Genomic DNA, 14,004 nt, shown 5'->3' on the forward strand with positions numbered 1-14,004 from the left:
GAGAGCCGGGGCCAGTCGGAGCAGGGCGCGCGCAGCATGGCGGAAGCGGAAGGGAGTTCTCCGCTCTTGTTGCCGCCGCCGCTGCCGCCACCCCCGCCCGGAATGGCGGAAGTGGAGGCGCCGACGGCGGCCGAGAAGGATATGAACCAGTATCACGGCTCTGGCGGCGTCGCCATGGACGTGGAACGGAGCCGCTTCCCGTACTGCGTTGTGTGGACGCCCATCCCGGTGCTCACGTGAGTCTCCTCCGGCATCCACCTGGGGACGAAGAGGGCCCAGGGAGAGCCGGAGTCCGCGCGGCGTCCCTCGACGGGCCCGGACTAGCCTCCGGCCCCGACACGCAGCAAGCCTTTTCCTCGGGACTGGCCCGCAGGCCTCGCCCAGTCACCAGAACCCTGCCGTCCATGCGGTGCCAGTTTCTGCAGACGGTTGGGTCACGCTCCCTGCTCTCAATACACCTGGCGTAGTCGGGGAGAAAGAGAAGAGTTGTAGGCCAGCAGGGAAGGGCAAGTGACTGAGAGGCGGAAGCTATGAGTGCAGAAGAGGGAGCCCCTCATTGGATCTGAGGAGACAGTTTTATTAATTCACTGATTTATTAACTCATTGAGCAAATGCTTACTGGTCGCTTACTGTATTTAAAACATTCTGCTGGGTCTGGGAGCAAGAATGGGAGTTTGGTTGGCACCATACGACATCCTGGGATGTCAACATTGAAAGGGCCCCCAGAGATCTGAGAGTCCAACCCTTTGTCTCACGTGCCATCTCAGTTGCAAAGCGGGTTTAGATTCCAGGTTGTCTGCCTCCCAGACCAAAGTTCTTTCTATAACATCAGTCTTTGTCAGGGAAGAAGCAGGGGAGAAGCTCTGGTATTGCTTGCCTCCTTTTGGGAGGAGCTCTCCAATGGGAGAGGTGGTTTGCCCTCCTGCTTAAGCCTTGACAACTGATAAATGTAACCCCTCCTGACCGTGCTGGACAGTTTGCCGAGCTCTTAAACATCCATTATCTCAGAATTTCATATCCTTTTTCTTTTATTTTCTTTCTTTCTTTTATTTATTCTTTTATTTTTGAGACAGAGTCTCGCTCTGTCGCCAAGCTCCAGGTCGGAGTGCAGCAGCGCTGTCTTGGCTCACTGCAACGTCTGTCTCCCGGGTTCAAGCAATTCTGCCTCAGCCTCCCGCGTAGCTGAGACTACAGGCATCTGCCAACACGCCCAGCTAATTTTTGTATTTTAGTAGAGGCGGGGTTTCACCGTGTTGGCCAGAATGGTCTCGATCTCTTGACCTCGTGATCGCCTGCCTCGGCCTCCCAAAGTGCTGTCATAACCGTTTTCTAAGGTAGGTTATTTTCTCAGATGGTGAAGCTGAGCTGCTTGTAGCATTAAGTGTCTTGATCAGGTTCGCACCCCAGTAAGCAAAGGCGTGAAGAACTCAAGTCTTCTTATCTAACTTGCTCTTTGCACTACATCTTATCCACTCTTACCTGATGGGACAGCTTGTTCTTTAAAAATAAAATATTGGGCCGGGCATGGTGGCTCATGCCTGTAATCCCAGCTCTTTGGGAGGCAGAGGTAGGTGGATCAGGAGTTCAAGACCAGCGTGGCCAACATGGTGAAACCCTGTCTCTACGAAAATTACAAAAATCAGCTGGACATAGTGGTGCATGCCTGTAATCCCAGCTACTCCAGAAGCTGAGGCAGGAGAATCGCTTGAACCTGGGAAGTGGAGTTTGCAGTGAGCCAAGATTGCACCACCGCACTCCAGTCTGGGCAACACGGTGAGACTGTCTCAAAAAAATAATTAAAAATAAATAATAATGAAATAAACTCTTAAGAAAATGTGTACATTCATTCAGTGTTCTTTTAACACATGTGCTAAGTGATCCCTGTGTTCCAGATAGTTCTAGATGATGCAGTACAGTGATGAATAAAGTAGACATGGTCTTTACACTTTTGAGAGTTTAAGTTATGGTGTAAGTAGCTAGACAGTAAACAAACTAATAAAAGAATACCTGATAGTGATTAGTGCTGTGAGGAAAATAAACTATTAATGTGAAAGTAATAAAGAGGGATACTCAGAAAATGTATTTGTTTTCTTAAAACCTGTCTGGTGATCCTAAAATCTCTTTGACCTTTCTTATTCTCAAAAACACCATTTGTGGCATGGTCCTCTGTAGAGAATGGTAGCAGCGTGAGGTGGAGGCACCATAATCCTTGGTCTACTGGGCCAAAAGCAGCTCATGGCCCATTCTATTCAGATTTGTGTGCAGGTGTTCATAAGACCAAGATGAATAAGACACTGTGCTCCTGTCAAAGAGTTCATGTTCCTTTCTGTATTAGTCCGTTCTTGCACTAACACTTGAGACTGGGTAATTAAAAAAAAAAAAAAAAAGATTTAATTGGCTCATGCTTCTGCAGGATATACAGGAAGCATAGCGGCTTCTGCTTCTGGGGAGACCTCAGGAAGCTTCCAGTCTTGGTGTAAGGCAAATGGGGAGCGAGGCATCATCGCACATGGCGGGAGCAGGAGCAAGAGGGAGTAAAGGGGGAGAGGCTACAACCAGATTTTGGGAAAACTCACTAACACGAGCATAGCACCAAGGGGATGGTGCCAAACCATTTATGTGAAAGCCATCCTTCTGATCCTACCACCAGGCCTCACCTGCAACGTGAGAACTGTAGTTCAACAGGAGATTTGGTGGGGACAGATCCAAACCATGTCACTTCTAAAGGACTCACCTCTGAGCTGGGCGCAGTGGCTCACGCCTGTAATCCTAGCACTTTGGGAGGCTGAGGTGGGTGGATCACCTGAGGTCAGGAGTTCAAGACCAGCCTGGCCATCATGGTGAAATCCCATCTTAAAAAAAGTAAAAAAAAAAAAAAAAAAAAGGGCCAGGCGCAGTGGCTCAAGCCTGTAATCCCAGCACTTTGGGAGGCCGAGCGGGTAGATCACGAGGTCAAGAGATCGAGACCATCCTGGTCAACAAGGTGAAACCCCATCCCTACTAAAACTACAAAAAGTTAGCTGGGCATGATGATGTGTGCTTGTAATCCCAGCTACTCGGGAGGCTGAGGCAGGAGAATTGCCTGAACCCAGGAGGCGGAGGTTGCAGTGAGCCAAGATCGCGCCATTGCACTCCAGCCTGGGTAACAAGAGCGAAACTCCGTCTCAGAAAAAAAAAAAAAAAAAGGACTCACCTCCAGTAGGAGGGAGAGAAAGGTCAATTAGCCATCGTAGTATTACTGTATAGTGATCATTGCAGAGCTAGGCATAGATGTGGCACAAAGAACTGTCACCTGTCTTTGGAGGAGAGATCAGAGGAGGAAATGGAACTCAAAGATCTGTCTACCCCTCAGAGATGTTGGTGATTCTGCATGAAAAACCAGTTTAATAGCTGCTGCTTCTAATAAAAACAGCTAAGATTAGATGCTTACTCATTGTATGTTCTCTCAATCCTTACATCAGCCTATTAAAATAGATACTGTTGTCCCCATTTTATAGATGAGGAAATAAGGCTTAGAAGCCAGTGTGGGGCTTTTTCGCTGAGTTAGCCTATCTTCCCAGATTGAGCTCCAGGGTTAGTGAGTCATGTATTCATTTAGTAAGTCTTTATAAAGCACCTATTATGTGCCAGGTCCTGAGTAGAAGGTAGTCCATAAAGTAGCTCTGGAGGCTGCCTTCGTGGTGCTTCCAAGCCGACAAACCACTTTGCGATTTTTTTCTCCGGGGTTCCAGCCTTTACTCTGATTTCCATTAGCAGCTGCCAGCACAGAAGTGGTGTGTGGAATCCTGGTTGAACCCAGACTTCCTCCCAAGCAGATGAAAGGAATGGGGGCAGAGATGGTGAGGGGAGGGCAGACCTGAGAGCAGGATGGGCTACTTTCCCATAATCCTGAGTGTCCATCCCATGCCATATGGATTTTCTGCAACTTATTCTATGTTAGTACAGTCAGTCAGATAGTGCTTATGTATTAAATACCTCAAGTTGACAACATTGAGCAGCTGTCAAGCAGAAGGCAGCGTCGTAGGCACTGTGTAAGTCTATCCATTTAATTCTCACAATGGCTCCCCTTTTAGGTAATTTTTACTATCCGCAGAGAGATGGGATTGAATAATTTACCCAGAACAAAGGCAAGCCTCAACCCAGATGATAACTGAGCATGACTTCACTCTTGGGGTTTGTTTGTAATTTGTAATTTTAATTTTTCTAGATGGAGTTTCACTCTTGTTGCTCAGGCTGGAGTGCAGTGGCACGATTTTGGCTCACCACAACCTCTGCCTCCCAGGTTCAAGCGATTCTCCTGGCTCAGCCTCCCAAGAAGCTAGGATTACAGGCATGCGCCACCATGACTGACTGATTTGTATTTTTAGGATAGACAGGGTTTCTCCATGTTGGTCAGGCTGGTCTCAAACTCCCAACCTCAGGTGATCCACCCGCCTTGGCCTCCCAAAGTGCTGGGATTACAGATGTGAGCTACCGCACGTAGCCTATTTTTATTTATTATTAGTATTATTATTTTTTGAGACGGGGTCTTGCTCTTATTACCCAGGCTGGAGTGCAATGGCATGATCTCGGCTTACTGCAACCTCCACCTCCCAGGTTCAAATGATTCACCTGCCTCAGCCTCCTAAGTAGCTGAGATTACAGGTGCCCACCACCACACCAGGCTAATTTTTTTTTTTTTTAATTTTTAGTAGAGATAGAGTTTTGCCATGTTGGCTAGGCTGGCCTTTAATTCCTGACCTCATGATCTGCCTGCCTCAGCCTCCCGAAGTGCTGGGATTAGAGGCGTGAGCCACCGTGCTTGGCCCCATTCATTGTTTAGTCAACACATATTTAGTGAGTTGCAGCTATATGCCAGGCACTGCCATAATAAACAAGACAAAAATGCCTGCTCTCTGGGAGCTTATGTTCTAGCGGAGAGACAGCATGTGAGTAACCTAGATAATTTTGGATAGTAGTAGATACTATGAGGAAAGAAAAGCATTGTAGTGGGAACTGGGATTGGGTGGCTGCACTGGAAGACACCATTCAGGAGAGACCCCTGAAGTTGACAGTGAGACTGAAACCTAATCAGTGAGGAGTCAGCTGTGCCATGCTCTCGGGGAAGAGTGTTCCAGAGAGAGAAAATGGCAAATACAGAGAAAGCATGGGGTGGGAGGATTGCCATGTTTGAGGAACACAAGCAGGCATTGTAGCTAGAGAGGGGAGTGAGATGAGGTTCAAGGGATGATTAGCGCCACACTGTTGGAAGAAGTTCGAACTGTATTATAAGTGCAGTAGGAAGCCATTCATGGGTGTTGAGCAGGGGGATGATGGAATCTGAAATCAGTTCTCAAAAGACCACTCTCGCCCTACCATCCTCTCAAGTGCTCAGGCCATAGACCTGGAAGACCCCCATCTTGTCATAAACTCTCCATCCATGTGCGTCTCACCACCTTGCCCCTGATCCTCTAGTCAGGACCTCCATCATCTTTTGCCAGTGGTACAGCAGTAGCCCCTGAACTGGCCTCTCCCCTTTTCATTCTTCCAGACACATGCCACACTTTCATTCTTCCAGACACATGCCACATTTTCCGGGTAGATCACTTGAGGTTGGGAGTTTGAGACCAGCCTGGCCAACATGATGAAAACCCTTCTCTACTAAAAACAACTGTGCGGTGTTTTTTGCTGCCTGTTGATGTTCTGTCCTTTCACAGGTCAAGGTTTGGGAGGCTGAGGCGGGCAGATCACAAGGTCAGGAGTTCAAGACCAGTCTGGCCAATATGGTGAAACCCAGTTTCTACTAAAAATACAAAAATTAGCTGGGCATGGTAGCACGTGCCTGTAATCCCAGCTACTCGGGAGGCTGAGGCAAGAGAATTGCTTGAACTGGGGCAGTGGCTCACGCCTGTAATCCCAGCACTTTGGGAGGCCGAGGCGGACGATCACAAGGTCAAGAGATCGAGACCATCCTGGCCAACATGGTGAAACCCTGTCTCTACTAAAAAATACAAAAATTAGCTGGATGTGGTGGTTGCACGCCTGTTGTCCCAGCTACTCGGGAGACTGAGGCAGGAGAATTGCTTGAACCCAGGAGGCGGAGATTGCTGTTAGCTGAGATTGTGCCACTGCACTCCAGCCTGGCTCCTGGTGACAGAGCAAGACTCTGTCTCAAAAAAAAAACAAAAAACAAAAAGAGAATTGCATTGCTTGAACTGGGACCCGGGAGGAGGAGGAGGTTGCAGTGAGCCAAGATCGTGCCACTGCACTCCAGCCTGGGCTACAGAGTGAGACTCCGTCTCAAAAAGAAAAAAAAGTAGGCCGAGCGCGGTGGCTCACGCCTGGAATCCCAGCACTTTGGGAGGCCGAGGCAGGTGGATCACGAGGTCGAGAGATCGAGACCATCCTGGTCAACATGGTGAAACCCCATCTCTACTAAAAATACAAAAAATTAGCTGGGCATGGTGGCACGTGCCTGTAATCCCAGCTACTCAGGAGGCTGAGACAGGAGAATTGCCTGAACCCAGGAGGCGGAGGTTGCGGTGCTCCGAGATCACGCCATTGCACTCCAGCCTGGGTAACAAGAGCGAAACTCTGTCTCAAAAAAAATAAATAAAAAATAAAAATACAAAATTAGGACCGGGCGCGGTGGCTCTAGCCTGTAATCCCAGCACTTTGGGAGGCCGAGGCGGGTGGATCACGAGGTCAAGAGATCGAAACCATCCTGGTCAGCATGGTGAAACCCCCGTCTCTACTAAAAATACAAGAAATTAGCTGGGCATGGTGGCGCGTGCCTGTAATCCCAGCTACTGAGGAGGCTGAGGCAGGAGAATTGCCGGAACCCAGGAGGCGGAGGTTGCGGTGAGCCAAGATCGCGCCATTGCACTCCAGCCTGGGTAACAAGAGCGAAACTCCGTCTCAAAAAAAAAAAAAAAAAAAAAAAAAAAAAAAAAAAAGCATGCATTTTAAGAGTACAATTCAGGCCAGGCGTTGTGGCCCAATCCTGTAATCCAGCACTTTGGGAGGGTGAATCGAGCAGATCATGAATCAGGAGTTCAAGACCAGTCTGGCCAACATGGTGAAACCTCATCTCTACTAAAAAATACATCTCTGCCGGGCACGGTGGCTCAAGCCTGTAATCCCAGCACTTTGGGAGGCCGAGGCGGGTGGATCACAAGGTCAAGAGATCGAGACCAACCTGGTCAACATGGTGAAACCCCGTCTCTACTAAAAACACAAAAAATTAGCTGGGCATGGTGGCGCGTGCCTATAATCCCAGCTACTCAGGAGGCTGAGACAGGAGAATTGCCTGAACCCAGGAGGCGGAGGTTGCGGTGAGCCGAGATCGCGCCATTGCACTCCAGCCTGGGTAACAAGAGCGAAACTCCAACTCAAAAAAAAAAAAAAAAAAAAAATACATCTCTACTACTAAAAAATTAGCTGGGCATGGTAGCATGTGCTTTTAATCCCAGCTACTCAGGAGGCTGAGGCAAGAGAATTGCTTGAACCAGGACCCGGGAGGCAGAGGTTGCAGTGAGCCAAGGTTGTGCCACAGCACTCCATCCTGGGCTACAGAGTGAGACTCTGTCTCAAAAAGGATAAAAAAGAGTACAGTTCAATGAGTTTTGGCAAATGTTTCTCAGGGGTGAAGGCAAAGAAGTTTCCAAAAGTGAAACTGCTGAGGCATAGAATATAGTGCCAAACTGTTTTCCAAAATGGTAGAAACAGGCCAGACGTGGTGGCTCATGCTTGTAATCCCAGCACTTTGGGAGGCCGAGGCCGGCAGATCACTTGAGGTCATGAGTTTGAGACCAGCCTGGCCAACATGATGAAACCCCTTCTTTGCTAAATATATAAAAATTAGCTGGCCGTGGTGTTAGGTGCTCATAATCCTAGCTACTCAAGAGGCTGAGGTGAGAGAATCACTTGAACCTAGAAAGCAGAGGTTGCAGTGAGCCAAGATTGTACCACTGCACTTCAGCCAGGGCGAGAGAGCGAGACTCCGTCTCGAAAGTGAAATGGTAGAAACAATTTATCCTCCCACCAGCAGTGAATAAGAGTTCTGGTTGCCCTTTGCCCTCACCTGCATCAGTGTTGCTGGTTTAAGTTGCAGCCATCCCAGCGGGAGGCCGTGGCATCCCATTGTGCTGTCAGTTTGCAGTTGCTCTTGTGCTTCCCCAGCCCTCTGGGCCACCCTAATGGCCACTTATTCACATGCTTCCACAGTGGATGAAGTGTCCCCAGCGTCTGACTGGCTAAAGATCCCCTAAGCTCTGTCCCTTCCCTGTCCTTTTCCTCACAGGTGGTTTTTCCCCATCATTGGCCACATGGGCATCTGCACGTCCACAGGAGTCATTCGGGACTTCGCGGGCCCCTACTTTGTCTCGGTGAGTCCTGATTATGCTCCCCGCTGGAGGGTTCCAAGGTTTAAGTGGAAGGTTGTCCTGTCTTGCCTGCAGGCAGGCTTCCTGTCTCCCCAGACCCAGGAGAATGCAGATAACCCACAGTCCTGGCCCTGGCCCTCTGCCCCTCCCTCACCAGTGTTTGACCCCTTTCCCCCTTCTCTTGCCTCCAGGACAGGCCGGGAGGGCAGTGTGGCCAGAAGCATTCTTAAGTAACTGACCCAGCCCTTTGTCCCCACCCCTGGGGTACCGAGACATGGGTAGGGATTAGAGGCAAGAGTGGAGAGTCAGACCATCCAGGAACCACATCTCTGGACCTTCAGAAGGTGGGAGTCAAGGTGGGGGGACAGGGGAGGCTGATCCGGTTCCCTGGGTGTGGCCATGGAGAAGAGGGGGTGGGGCTTTAGAATGAACCAGCTGTATTCTCAGATCTGTTCCCTGGGGATGTGACCAAGACTGGTCCAGTGGGCTAGTCGCAGAGGAGCATGCATCATCCTGCTGTTTCCAGGTGTCAGAGGCTGGACTGAAGGGGTGTGGTGGCACCAACCTGTTTATATTAATAGTTGTCATGATCATCTTAACATGACAAAGGTCTGTCACTTTGCACTTAAAAATACTTTCACATCCATTACTTTTGTCATATATTTTTATGGTAATTAATCTTTGACCAGGTCTGTCAGCAGAGTCTCCCTGATCTGGACCCAGAGTCTGTCTCTGTGTAACTCCTGTACCCCAGGTCTAATGTGATGAGTCTAGGACTTCACTGCAGTATCTCCCTCACAGGAAGCCCCTCTGGGCCCAGTGTCCCCTCCCTGCTCTGAATGCAGTCAGACTGCTGGGCGTGGAGATGGGCTTCATATGGGCCACTACTGTTGAGTCAGGAGACCAGACCGTGATGGAAACTTCCTGCTGCTCCTCAGAGATCAGAGAAGACCGATCACGAAACTTGGAGAAAATGAGGCCCAGAGAGTGCAAGAGAATTCCTGGGTGCCACACCAAGGGGCAGTGGCTGGATTGGGCAGTGGCAGCTGGAGCCCCAAGTCGTTGGTCTCTGATGCAGTGTTCTATGCACTTGTGCCACACTGCCTTCTTCCTGCAGAAAAGCCAGTGGCTCTTAAGATGCTATGCCAGCCCCGGGGCAGGGCCCAGGCCCCACTTGTGACCACCCCTGACATTCCCTCTTCTCAGTCACTGCACTTCAGCCACCAACCCAGGTTTGTCCTCTGGCCTGAATATAAGTTCCTCACTGACCTCTGCTCTTGTTCCTCAACAGGAGGACAACATGGCCTTTGGAAAGCCTGCCAAGTAAGTGATGAACACCCATGTGACTGGCCCTAGAGGCAGGTTGCTCCTGCCCGGGCGGGCCAGGCCTTCTAGAGCACAGCAGGAGCCAGCATGCTGAGGATAGAGTACTGGGGGAGGGACAGCCAGGGTCCACCAGAGCATGGCAGCCCCATACAGAGCACCTACTGCACCGGCCCCTGGCTAGGACCTTTACTCATAGACCTTCTGGGCCTTGCCACAGCTCTTCAGGTTTGTGCTTTCAACTCCATGGCAAGGGTGAGGAAAGGGAAAGGACTTGGTCGAGGTCACACAGGAAGTAGCAGAACTGGGACTCACACTCAGGTCTGTCTCCCTCCAGACTCGCTTTCCTGCCCTTTGGGAACAAGTGAGCGGTAGAAGGTAGAGGAGAGGCATTGTTGGGACCTCTGCTGGAAAGTGCTGGTTGGAGAGAATAGAAACAGTTAAGCCCTCTGGGAGCTATTGCTGGTTTGGTTTGGGATGTTTGGTCTTCATCTTTCCAGTCTGGGTGCCCACTTCAGCTGCGGGCCTAGTGACGGTGCCTCAGTCATCAGTGTCCTCAGGTGACCTGTTGCCCAAGGCTGCACTGGAGGAAGGACTGGGCCGAGGAGGAGCTGGTTTCCCACACAGCCGAGATGCCCTGGAACAGAGCTTCCTCGGGCAGGTGGCAGTGTAGTCCAGGAGTCTCTGGGCAACCAGGTGTTCATTACCAGGCTGCTTTTCAAGGACATTTTTAAGGGCACCATTTTCCAAGCAGTAGCCCGTAAGTGGCCCCATGGTTGCTAGACTCCTCTACCAAGCCATTTCCCTACACAGCAGCCAGGGGGCACCCTGACCTCCCAGCTCTCCTAGGCCTGAGACCCACCAGGCACGCTGTTGCTTGGAACAGCAGTTCTCACCCACCTTCAGGTTTATGGGCTTTAGCGCCATCAGCTTCCCTCCTATTCAGCCTGGCAAGCTACATGGGCGACTGGGGGAGAGTGCTTGCTGCTGAGTAAACTCCTCGTGTGATATGGCCCCACCTGCATCGCCAGCCTCAGCTGCCAGCATTTCGTCATTGTGTTTGTCCTTCCACAGTCTCCAGGAGGGCTCAATCACTTCTGTTCTGGGACACACTGCACAGTTTTATGCCTCTCTCTTTGCTTAAGTTGTTCCCTCAGCCTGGAATTTACAACTCTTCTTTCTATGCCTGTCTAACCCTCTTCCTTCAGACCGGACCCGGGTGTCACCTCCAGGAAGCCTTCTCATACCCCTTCTTAGTCCATTCTGGCTGCCATAACAAAATGTCATCGACTGGGTATCTTAGAAACAACAGAAATGTACTTCTCACAGTTCTGAAGACTGGACAATCCTAGTGCAGGTGCTGGTAGAGTCAGTGTCTAGCGAGGGCCTGAGGTGCCTTCCCACTGTGTCCCCATTGGTGGAGATGGTGAGGGGTCTCCCTCAAGCCTCTTTTATAAGGACACTGTTCCCATTCATGAGGGCTAATCACCCTCTTGGTCCTAATCACCCCATGACCTAATCACCTCCCAAAGGGCCCCACCTCCTCATACCATCACCTTAGGGGGTAATATTTCAACATATGAACTTGGGGACACAGACTTTCAGAGCGTAGCACCCCAACTTCATTCTATATCCCCCCAGGATTCCCCATGGCACCAAGCACCTCATCCAGTTGTCTGCTACACAACACTTGCCCCAGATCTGGCTCCCAGCACACCTCGACACCCAGCTCAGGCCCAGGCACAGGGCAGGCCTCAAAGGTCATGCTTAGAGCCGAGGGCACAAGGGAGCTGAGCCAGTGTCCAGAGCCCTTTTCTCCCCCCAGGTACTGGAAGTTGGACCCTACTCAGGTCTATGCTAGTGGGCCCAACGCATGGGACACGGCTGTGCATGACGCCTCTGAGGAGTACAAGCACCGCATGGTAGGTGGACTGGGGTGGCGCCAGCACTCCCCAGGGGGGAGGCTCCCCCACAGCCTGGCCTCACTAGCCCTTCCGGTGCCTCCAGCACAACCTCTGCTGTGACAACTGCCACTCGCACGTGGCATTGGCCCTGAATCTGATGCGCTACAACAATAGCACCAACTGGAACATGGTGACGCTCTGCTTCTTCTGCCTGCTCTATGGGAAGTATGTCAGGTGAGCTGCCCTCCTGCCCACCCACCTACATGCTGCCCAGGGGCTGCTCTCCCAAGGGCCCTAGAAAGACCATTCCTGGCATCCTTCCGTCAGCTGGGACAGTTGGAATAGATGCCAGTTGGAGCCGTGGTGGCTCTAGAGTGGCGAGCTGAGGGCCTGGTGGAGAGGGAGGTGGCTGTACTGAAGTCCAGCTCCACCTGGGTCCCAAGTGCAGCTCTGGCACCTGCCCACTGTGAGACCATGGGTAACTGCCTTGGCCTCTCTGAGCCACAGCTGTCCTTGGTGAAATGCAGGCAATGATTCTGGCTCCTCAGGGAAGTTTCTACAGATGCCTGTGCTCCAGTGAAGCGAACAGATAGCTCCTCACAGAATGACTGCCCCCACAGGTCCCTTCCCAGGCAGAGAGGTTGAGTGAGTCACCCACAGTCCCCACAGCATGGCCACAGCAGAGCCCAGACTCGTGAGCCAGCATAGGCTGGTGCTGATCTGGCTGCCTCTCCAAGCTTTCCTCTCAGCCATGTTCATCATTCAGAGCTTCTGAAAAGAAGACTTTTAGGGGGTATTTTTAAGTCCTACAGGGCTTTTGGAAGTCCCCTGAGAATAACTGTGGTCACACACAGGTTGAATCCAGGCCCCTGGCTCCCAACAGCTTGGCTGCAGCCACAACACTGCTGACCCTTGCCGGGCCCAAGGCCTCCCAGTAGTCCCTATTATGAGGGCCATGGCAGCAGGCAAACGTGGCTTCCACACCCAAACTGCAGTTCCTGGTCCTCTTGCTGGAGACTTCACCGCAGAGGTGGGTGGGTATAGATAGAGCCAGTGAGGCCTAGAAACAGCGAGCATTTCTTCTGTTCCCAACCAGTGAGGTGTCAGTAAATCTCCACCAGGAATGTGGAGCAGCCCCTGCCCAGGACCATAGCTGGTGATCCCCCATAGTGGGCACCAGGCCCAGCCTGCTCCCTTGATTGGCCAAGTTTGGGGTGAGGGGGTGGGTACAGGGTTTTCCTTAGGGATGGCAGCCTCTTCGGGGTCTGTGGGTGCACGGGGCTCTGGGCCCCACGCCTGCTCACTGGACCCCACCCACCTGTGCTCTCTCCTTTCTCTCTGTCAGCGTTGGGGCTTTCGTGAAGACCTGGCTGCCCTTCATCCTTCTCCTGGGCATCATCCTCACTGTCAGTCTGGTCTTTAACCTCCGGTGATGGCTGTCCATTGGCCCTGCACCCACCAAGGTCCCGAGGAAACAGCCACCATTCCATTTTGGTTCCAGATTTTTTTCTCCTCACCCCAAAAGGCAGGGTTGGATCTGCTATTGTGGACCGGGCCTGGGGGCTGGCAGGATGGAAAGGTTGAGGACCAGCATGAGGCGAGGTTTGCACCTCTCAGAAGCACCCTGTCCCCTCCTCCCCAGGCCTGTAACTCTGGCCCAGGAGGCCCTCTTCGTTCCTCTGTTGAAAGGCTTTGGCTTTCCTCTGTAGAGGTGCTCCCGCCACTGCCTGCTGGGCTCCTGCCTCAGCCCAGTACCTAGTACAGGGAGGGGAGGGCATTTAGGCTCACCTAACAAGGTGCCCTGGGACCAGAGCTGGATTGGGAGCCTGTCCTGCATTAGCTCTGGTCCCAGCATGGGGCGAGGTACACTTAGGAGTCTCTATAAGTGAAGCTGCCCTGGAGCCTTCCCCACTGGCCTCTAGAATGGTCCGGGGCGCTGGCTGGGCCCCTTTGTCAGACTTCTGCTGGCAGCTACCCAGGAGACATATGTGCCCATCTGACATCCTCCAGCCCATGCAGTTCCCTCTTTACTCTCCCAGGGCCTCCCAGCATTGGGCCCATCTCCCTTTGCAGTTTGGAGCTGGAGAAGTGAGTAGAGGTGACAAGCACCAGAGTGACCCTGTAGAGAGAGCAGTGTAGACAGCTCAGCCCCAGCCCCAGGTATGGGCCTCACACTGGTGATGGCTCCCCTGGGTCCAAAATATGCTGGTGACGGCCCCCACTGGGTGGCCTGCCAGCACAGCCAGTGCCATCAGGGAGCTGGAGGGGCTGTCCCCCACCTGTCTCCAGCTCCCTCTTTTTTCTCGTCACCAAGGCCCTGTGCCATCTGCCTCGCACCCCTGCTCCTTGGATTCCTTTGGGAAGGGCTCCCTGGGCAGGACAATAAAGAGTTTTGGCTCCAGTTGCTGCCCTAC

General features: G+C 51.8%; 1 protein-coding gene across 1 annotated transcript; it reads left to right on the top strand.

The window, feature by feature from the left end:
• Positions 1-13,991, top strand: TMEM222 (transmembrane protein 222). The gene is made up of 6 exons (XM_003921268.3): positions 1-236; positions 8,282-8,366; positions 9,655-9,686; positions 11,512-11,608; positions 11,694-11,824; positions 12,936-13,991. The coding sequence occupies exons 1-6, from the start codon at positions 37-39 to the stop codon at positions 13,021-13,023; spliced, it is 633 nt and encodes a 210-aa protein (XP_003921317.1). The 5' UTR covers positions 1-36; the 3' UTR covers positions 13,024-13,991.
• The last annotated feature ends 13 nt before the right edge of the window (positions 13,992-14,004 follow it).

Source organism: Saimiri boliviensis, chromosome 11, assembly GCF_048565385.1.
Source record: "Saimiri boliviensis isolate mSaiBol1 chromosome 11, mSaiBol1.pri, whole genome shotgun sequence".
Lineage (NCBI taxonomy): Eukaryota > Metazoa > Chordata > Mammalia > Primates > Cebidae > Saimiri > Saimiri boliviensis.